This window comes from Ornithodoros turicata, chromosome 2, assembly GCF_037126465.1.
Source record: "Ornithodoros turicata isolate Travis chromosome 2, ASM3712646v1, whole genome shotgun sequence".
In the NCBI taxonomy this organism is placed as follows: Eukaryota; Metazoa; Arthropoda; class Arachnida; order Ixodida; family Argasidae; genus Ornithodoros; species Ornithodoros turicata.
The window spans coordinates 112,979,357-112,988,920 of record NC_088202.1 but is presented as its reverse complement, the minus strand read 5'-3'; the positions used below and the strand labels follow the sequence as shown (position 1 = coordinate 112,988,920).

Here is a 9,564-nt window from a genome sequence, read left to right as displayed (position 1 = left end):
GAGAAGTCATTCCCTACGCATCCGTCAAAGGAGCACGCGACACACAACCAACACGGGAAATTAATACGCTGGCCAGAGAAGCGGCACCCGTCCAGCAAAAAGCAATGTCAAGTCAGGGGGAAAGTATCTCGAATCCTCAGGGCAATCAAGTTACCACACAGGCTCCTGGCACGCAAGAACACAAAACAAGTAGTCCTGTACACCACAACAATCGTCACCACCAAGCATTACAACAGTCCAATGTTGCAGCGACTATTGTCTCGTTGATATTCGCCTTTTTACAAAAGCTAGTAACGACAGATGCACTACCAGAAAACGTACTACGCATCCTAAACCTAATTCTACCTTTCCAGTCGGTCATTCTCAGTTTACTGTAAAATCCAAACCAAATCGACCGCACAATTTCGCAACATGGAATGCACCATCCTGCAGTGGAACTGCAATTGCTTACGTCCGAAGTGGAACGAACTGAAACTCTGGCTAGTGAAGAAGAAATTCGATATACTGTCTATACAGGAAGCTAACTTGCCCTTGCACATGAACTTAGATGGTTTCAACAAGTATACTGCCCCGACAACACTAGATTCATTTAAGTACGGATGCGTAGCTCTCTTCTTTGCATTGCAGCTCCCACAGCACCAACTCAAGACGTCCCATCTTTGCAACAAAGACACTGAAGTAGTCACAGTAAAGACAAAAATGGGGATGGAGGATATCACCATAGTGGACGTGTACTGCCGACCATCAAACAAAAAGGCGAAACTTCGATCTGATTTCCTGAGGACTGTCACAGATACGCTCCCTAAACCTCTCATAATAAGCGGTGACTTCAATGCCCACCACCCTCTCTAGGGAGACAAAAACAGTGACAACAGAGGGAAAGCCTTAGTCACAGACTTTGAAGAAACAAACTTAATAATGGCAAATAACGGAGAGCCCACGTTCTTCCATTATCCTCATTACAGCACAATCGACTTATGCTTCCACTCAAAAGACGTCTTATTGAACTGGGAAGTCATGCTAGACACGCGCGGCAGTGACCACTTCCCCATCGAAATTACCGTCCAAGGCCGCGGCATGACCAGCAAAAAAACCCACGAAAGTCGTTAATTGGGACAAGTTGAGTACCCTTATGAGCAGGTCTGAAGGTGGCATCGCCAGTGCTACAATGGCTTGCCTTAAAGCAGCTTCCAGGCACATAACAACTCCAAGCACAGACCCAAAACCGGATCTCAAATACCTGAAGCCCTGTGCAGCCAGGCAAAGAGCGCGGCGAAGATTACGACGCCGGAAAAATCCTGCATCGCTAACTGACTACAGAAGAATCTCAGCTGTTCTTCGTAGGTATTCCAACACACTTCGACGCGCACAGTGGAAAAGCTTCTCTTCGTCACTGAACGCACAGTCTTCCATTGGACGAGTATTGGGAGTAGCCAAGCCCATGATGAACCTTACGAAGAGCTCGAACCTTTTCACTTCTTTAACATTGGCTACACAAAAGACGCAAGAAGAACTAGCAGAGGAGTTTGCTGCAAATTTCGCGATAAGTCGATACTCCAAACCCCATCCAGCACCACAACTGATTGAAGCTCACCCCCTTGACAACGATTTCACGATGGAAGAACTTGTCTATGCCATTAGGAAGCTCAAACCGAGAGGAGCACCTGGAAGCGATGGCGTGACAAACCAAGCACTCCGTAACCTCCCAGACTCTGCCCTACGTAAGTTACTAGAGCAGATGAATGAAGCATGGACCACCTCACGTCTTCCACAAACATGGAAAGAGTCGATAATGGTACCTGTTCCAAAGCCTGGGAAACCAAAATCCGAGTTATCTTCATACCGGCCGATATGGCTGACATCATGCATAGCCAAACTCGCCGAACGCCTTGTGCATCGAAGAATTACTTGGTTTCTGGAAGGAAATGACCTACTCCCTGGCACCATGACAGGCTTCCGCAAACACCTCAGCGCCTCGGACACACTGCTGGACCTGGTATCGGATACGGATGAGGCAGCAAAACGCGGCACACGCACTGCCGCGGTATTTTTCGACATTAAACAGGCCTTCGATATGGTTTCAACACAAAGCGCCCTCGACGCACTAACAGCAGTAGGCATTGGCGGGCGTACATTGCGCTTAGTCTATGCTTTTCTTACGGACCGGCATTTTAAAGTACGTATTGGAAACATCTTCAGCAGTACAAGATTACAGAATGTAGGACTACCGCAAGGCAGTGTGCTGAGCCCGCTACTTTTCAATCTCGTTATGGCAGGACTTCGCGCAGCCGTCCCTGAGACGGCACCACGTATCAAGATATCCTTGTATGCGGACGATATCTGCATATGGGCAGCAAGCAAAAGTCCCAGTATTTTAAGACGAGTGGTGCAGAGAGGAGTCGACTGTGCGAACGATTACGTAACCGGTAGGGGTCTACAATTATCAAATGAAAAAACAGTATTTATGCTAATTGGTCTAATTGGCGTCTACCCTTCCATTTTGCCTTGAAACAGAATAACAAGCAAAAATGCAGCATCAGACACAAAACTGCACCGTTTGGGAAGTGCGCACAGTGCTACGCTGTCGGTGCTCGCAGAGGAGTTAGACACAACACGCAGATGGGCCAAGAAACAACAGACTGAAAAGATACCTGACTGAAGAGACCTGCTTTCCTTCCTCCATGGATAGATGCGGATATATGAAACCGGCGAGAGAGCGTAGCGTCCCGGCGTAGCCATGGTAACCCAGGTTGCAGGACCATCAGCTCTCGTCCGCTAAGGATCATCAGCTCTCGTCCGAGCGCGATCTGCTGTTCTGGGTAGTGTTTTGCAAATACGCTTCCCGCGCACGTCAAAAGAACCCCAGGTTGTCGAAATTATCCCCAGACCTACCCTGCGGCACGTGCAGCATGCGCCACAAAAATAGGTTGACACACTTTACGTGTAAATGTAATGCAATTACTACAGTCTTTATTTATATATAATGTGGTGTTCCTTGACTCTGTTTGACCTTGACTGCTGGAACCTTGAGTAACAGGAACTACTAAAGTCATAGCCCAAGTTGTGGTGTCTCTTATGCAGGTTTAGAAGCGCCCATAGCATAGAGTAGTTGCCGCGACGAGTGCAGTCTACAAACACGCGGTATTGAAGCTTGCGATGGCAAGGTCTAACAGCAAACGGGGTCTGTATCTCATCGCGTGTCCATGGTGAGCAAACTTTTGCGGCGCGGTTATTGATAGAGCCCTGTGACACACGTTGACGGTGCCAATGCTGTCACATAAATCTCCACACCACGGTCACTCTATCGACAAAGATTCGTACGAATGCCAAATAATACGCGCTGCTCAGACACGCAGAGAGAGAGCAGGGTTTATATGCTCATGCGGTACGTGATGTGGGTGTGCGCCACGAATGATGTGCTTATTGACACGGGTCAAAACTCGCGTCTGTCGTTAACGTATATTGTGTGATTGTCTGATTCGTTAGATCCAAAGCTATCTTAGTTCTCTTTCTTTTCACTGTGCTCGAGACCTACTGCCTAATGTTGGAAGAGTATTGTACTTTTTTCTTGATAACAAGGGGCAGAGTTGTTCTAGGCACGTTTCGTTTAATGCATGTTATGTTGCTACTTATCACGAACCGTCGTGGTTAATTTTCCACCTCCTACTTCTTTCGCCATTTTTCTCGCTGTTGTGTTGAAACACGGCCAGATCGATATACCCTTAGTAGAAGAGTGATGACGAGCGGCCGTAATTTATCCAGACACTAATATGGGGCCCTTGGACAGGATCAAACGCCCGGGCAGCATTGCCCGTGCAAGCAATACACGATATTCTCCTTTCACAGGTTGGTTTGTTTGTATATATATATATATATATATTTTTGCTCACGATTAGTGGAGTAAACTGACCCGACTTTGTGTGGTCTCACATCCCCATGTTTTTTTAAATATCTGAATAAATCAATCAATCTATCTATCAATCACAGTCACATGGGCAAAAAAAGTTGTAATTGTCGTTATCAATGTGAATCTGGGAGCAACATTTTCAGTGCTTATTGCGGTACACTGTACGTATGAAACGATACATTTTTTCAGCTACTCAATTCCTGACTTCCGTACTCCTGTCCCTTTCCCCTCCATATTAAAATGACGCGCGTTATTATAGGACCTTTAACCGGCAATGCCCGCGACGGTGTGCTCGTTGAACCCTGGTTTGGTGCACACCGGGTTGGAAGATGTTGCGTTCCACGTTTGTGGCGCCGTCTTGCGGGCCGTTCGCTGCTCACGTGGATCGATGTTGGGGGCCGAGCCGCGGAGATAGTGCGCCGCAGAGCGGGGACAGGACTCAGCCCGGAATATTTCCACGCTGGCCCAAGTGTCGCTGCAAGGCCCTTGTCAACTCCCGCTACTGCTGCTGCTACTCCAAGCGCTTTCTTTCTCTTTTCCCGCTGATATTGTGCTGTGCCAGGGATGCGGATCATCGTGTGATTCTGGTGCGCCTCTCATGTGAAACGCGATGGCTACTGGTGTGCGACCAGCGCTGTTTCCGACCACATTGCGACTGCTTGTGCTAGGTTTGTCGTGGTGTGCTTCAGCTCACAGATGGGAAAGAGGAAGTCTCATCCAGTCGCCTGCTAACAAAGAGCAACCATTTGGTGAGTAGCGGGATAAAAGTTTGCTTTGCCCCTTTGCGGGAACGGGAAGAATGAGTGAATTCACGTGTAATACGGTGTTGACAAGTAGGGTGAACTTGGCAGCCTATATATGACAGAGTTGCTTGGCGGGAAGTCCACTTTACCGAGTAAGTGGCGTGGGTGTCGTGCGTCTAGGTGCTGCATACGACTCCTACCCTGGGGTGGTTATACTGGAGTAAGCCGAGTTACCTGACATTATTACTCATTTCGTTATTAAGCAGAAGGTAACAAATTGTAGTAAGTCCAATAGTCGCCCGTTGCTGTTAGGAGCCATATTCAATGCCAACGTGTGTACAAAACAGGTCCGCATTACACACAGTTTTGGTCTATTTGAACGATAGGTAACTTTTGCATATATAGATACAAAAGACAGCTTGAAGATAATTTCTCTTTTTTTTTCTTTACACCCCTGTTTCCTGACCCAGGTTTCTGTACACTGTCATCTGATGCAGGCCGCCAGTCTACTCCGATCGCCGCGATTGAAATAGCAGTTGTAAGGTCTCCTCAAAATCAATGGATAACATCCTTCTAAATGGTCTTCGATGGACTCCAAGATTGCGCGTAATAGCGGCGGTCGTTTATCTCAACAATGGGATGTGATCATATAATTTACGGTTTCCAGGTGGTTCGCTGAAATGAGAGATGGTACCTCAGAGTTTTTTTTTTTTTTCCTTCGGTTGGAACACGACCGCGCACGGCATTTGCATACCATCGTTTGTCCTTGCCCGGTTTTAATACGACGTGTTCCATGAACTTAACGTACCACAGATGCTTTTCTAGTGCCGGGCTCTGATTTGGGCATATTGATCAACATATTTGATTGCACGTTCCTGATTCCACCTATCGGGTATCTGTATCGGGTACGCGAGATAACGCTGCTGCTCGCACTCAATGGAAGACTGCTGCGTGCAGTGATAGAAGGATCATGACGAACGTCTAAAGCTGGGAAAGTGTAGTACAGCGGAAAAAGGAGAACGATGTGAAAATCATTGGACGCGTAACCAAAACAATGCGTACACATTCCTTTTACAGAGGTAGCTGTTAACGGGAACGTCCCGGGAAATCTCTGTGGCTGTATCACAAAACCCTCCGTTTCGGTTTCGGTGATGCAAAACAAGTAATCTAAAGCTAATAAAAGCAATTTTGACGTACTCAGACATGGGTACGTTAAGTGCGTCTCGGAAAGTGTCCCGATTTTGCAGCGTTTCCTGGCCCACTTTTGTCCCAATTTTAATAATATATTTGTCCCGCTAATCCCAGCTCTGCACATCACCACTCACTTCACAGATCCCAAGGCAGTACTCGTCACTCTAAAATAGTTGTGCATATATCAGCAACAGAGGTATCAACATCAACACACAACAGCTACCGCTGAAATTCGCGTTACAAAATCGTAACCATCCGGTAATTTTGTTTTCTTTGTAATTTTTTCACGTCTTGTATTTCTTTTCAGTTTTTTCCATTATAACCATCATGAAAAGATGCTTCCGAAGTGCCCGTCTTCAACAAAGCAATGCCATTCACTGGACTTGAACGTGAACTGTCATTTATCTAGAGCGGATCAAAAGTTCCCACACGATTTCATGTCATAGGCTTACTGATTTCGTGAATGTAACCTTCTGCGTCAATTGGAATATGCTATTATGTGGTATGTGATAACGTGATCTGTCAGTACTGAAGGGTTTATTTATTGTTGATTTTATATTGTAAATACGTTAAGGTCCCGCAGGTGCGGGAACAGCAGTGATTTATCATCAGTCATCAACAACAATTATTAACGTACACACCAGCGGCAAGTCAAAGAGGGTAAAAGTTGTCCGCTTGTTCTTGGCAGGCTAGGTCGTGCTGAAGACTGGGAGGTGGTGAGTTCGAATCCGACCACCGTCAATTTGTCAGTCAGAAAGGAAATTCGTCATAGTGCTTTAACGAAGGACACTAGAAATGTGTGCTGTGAGATGATCGGCATTGCCCTTCGCTGACTTCGACTGTCCATGATGTTGCCTATCGCTTTTCGTCCTGCGCTATAGATTCTAGTGCATGAACGTAACTTTTGACGCGTGCTGTGGAATGGACGAATTCACGTTTGTGGAAGTGGTGGGTTTCACCCACCCACCCGGGACCCCACCTTACGTGTAAACCAACTCCCAATTTTTTGACGTTTGTGGAACTACGATCGTCATATTTTTTCTTTAACAATCACCAACTTTCCTCGTTAGAATATCTGTCTTATGCGTGCCAGAAGCACCCTTTGAGTTCACGTAACTTCTCATTTTACTTTTATGATACTCATCGAGAAATATCAGGGAATAAAAAACTTACACACAAAAAAAAAGAAAAAAAAAACGTGGAATCCTCAGGCTTCCATACTGAAAACGTATATCATATCGGGTAGAGCTAAAATTTCCACTTCATGTGCTTTCGAAGTGGATTCTGTTCAGCGTAGGAGCAGGAAACCGTTGCGAAGCATCGACATTAACAGTTGAAATGCTTCTGGATATCTTACTCTTGAATTCGTTTCGGTACTCATCATGAAAGGGCACCTTAGCTTTTGGGTCTGCGAATAGAGCCAAAGTGCTCTGACGAAAAACTCCGACAGAAAGCTGTTTTTTTTTTCTTCTCATTCCCAACAGCTTCTGCATATGAATTTGTGCGGTTATTTAACGCGAGTACCTTTTCATTTCAGCCTGATTCCTACCGAGCTGGCGACGAATGCAACAGTTTATTCTTTTGGGTTCATAGCTGAGTGCCATTGCAACCAAGAAATGAACCGCTTCCTGCGGTAATTACCCCCATCCTTGTTATGAGGCTTGATATGTGGCATTGCAACCGTTGTTTAATAGTAAGCTCAGTCGAGCAAATTGAAAGTGCCTGGCATAAACATCTAAACATGTAACGATGCAAGAGGATCTGGAAAGAGGCTCTAAAAAAGATCCTTTCGTGCTCGGCTAATTACGCTAATTATGTGAAGGGCAACCGGTACACACAATTCCCGCATGTTTGTTGCTTATTGGCTGCAGGCGTATAACTCTCCAAACAAAGGCTAATTGAAGGGATAGCGCGCAGAAAAAAAGAAATAAATATAAAGACAAGAAAGCGTCAAAGCAAACGAGCATCTATCAAAGTGATTTGTTATATCGCTTGGTTGCGAAAGCAGAAATATAGTTTCGTATTCTGTGCTGTTTTCTTTTTTTTTATGTGTATATGTATACGTTTCTTTATGCATAGTAACTCAGAAGGACTTTGCATGGGCCGTTAATATGGCACAAAACGTACCAGCTTAGGTGGTTTCGCTTGTTTGCGTGCGTTCGTTGCCGGTTAGGGAATGCATATACCTTTCGATAAGCACTTTCATCTCACCACAGGATATACGTTTTGCGAAGTCGGTATCTCGCAGCAAATCTATTTTAGCGAAATATGGGGCAATTTCAGAAATTATTTCCGCAACCCGACATTATAGTTTTCGTTCCTAACCATGATGATGGTGGTGGTGGTGGTTGTAGAGAAAAGTATGGACTTTTTTTTATTACATGTGTATACGTGAGCCTGTAGTATGACAAGTAATATTTCGAAATAACAATGTGAAACGAACGTTTGTTTCTCCAGTCAACTAGTTGATCGGGAAAATCGTCGACACAGGGGCACGAGGTAGAGAGCATTCGGTATAAAAGGTGAAATAAGTTATTACGAAGTAGCCAAGAGAAGAAGAACGAAGTCTTTCGAAGCTGCTGTCAAAACTGTGATCATCGGGTAATGTGTTAGCGGACAAGGGATTACAAATGCTCTTTTTAAATTTGTTTTAGGTATAATTCGAAAATGTAATTTAATTGGTCAACTACATTTTATTGTTCAGTCGCGCTTACTCGATTTTAACGGAATCACCAATCCCACCGGATACCTCCCTCTCGTATAACTGACGGTAGCCTCATGTACTCGTGTACACCGAAATCAAACCAAGGCGGGACTCTTCAAACGAACGTCATTATACTACAACAAAACAGGAGATTAGTTAGAGACAAATCATACATGAATTAGCGATAAAGCACGGTGCCCCTCAGCGATTCTTCGGGGGGTTTCTTCGTTATTCGTTTAACTGACTGGCACCCTTATAGAACCTACGGAATAGAAAACCAAAATGCATGTTGCTAACATAATGACATAGCAAGTCGCGTCGTTTTGTTTCTTTGGCACAGCCTTCAGGATTCAGGATGCCTTCAGGGATTCTTGGCCTCGTTCTCGAACTCAGGAATACCGCGTATAAATTTTTAACTGGGTACATTGTGGGTGTCACGCGACTTGACTGAGCGACTGTGTTAAGATCGCACACTCGGGCGTTGCCTAACAGGTAGCAGCCTACAGAGTTTTCTTTTCGGGGCGTGGGCGGCACCGTCCTTAAATGTAGCAACATTTAGGATACCATTTTTGTTGGCGCGTAAACGAGCGGTGATTTCAGCCACCGTGCGTTATTTTGTAGTGAATTTAATGGTATGGTACAATTACCGTGCGATATTGAATATCGAAAAGTTGAAGCTCGGCGCCATGCGTATATATATATATATATATATATATATATATATACACATTTATACAAGGAGTTTCAGTTAAATATCCTTGCTAAGTAATTCGCGAACTGGTGCACCACTCGAATAACTTCCTTATTTAGTAGAAGTATCTGTCGGATGCCACCTACAAGATGCGCACAGTGTGAACGAGTGTGATGCGCTCATGGTTTAAATAAAAAAACTCAAATGTGTTTCGTGAAAAAACATAATTTCTGAAGCACGGTGCCGTCAGCATTAAAATGAGTATTGACGCTTTGGGACCTTCAGTGGACCCGTTTTAGAGAAAAATCTGCCACTGAAGTGCGCCATT

General features: G+C 45.0%; 1 protein-coding gene across 3 annotated transcripts in view; it reads left to right on the top strand.

Annotated features, from left to right (window-relative positions):
• The first annotated feature begins 4,351 nt into the window (after positions 1–4,351).
• Positions 4,352–9,564, top strand: part of LOC135383958 (neural cell adhesion molecule 1-like) — a 341,204-nt gene continuing 335,991 nt past the window's right edge. For all 3 annotated transcript variants that reach the window (XM_064613233.1, XM_064613234.1, XM_064613232.1), the window contains exon 1: positions 4,352–4,656. In XM_064613233.1, coding sequence (XP_064469303.1) covers positions 4,518–4,656 — 139 coding nt within the window. In that variant the 5' untranslated portion in view covers positions 4,352–4,517. The remainder of the gene's footprint in view (positions 4,657–9,564) is intronic.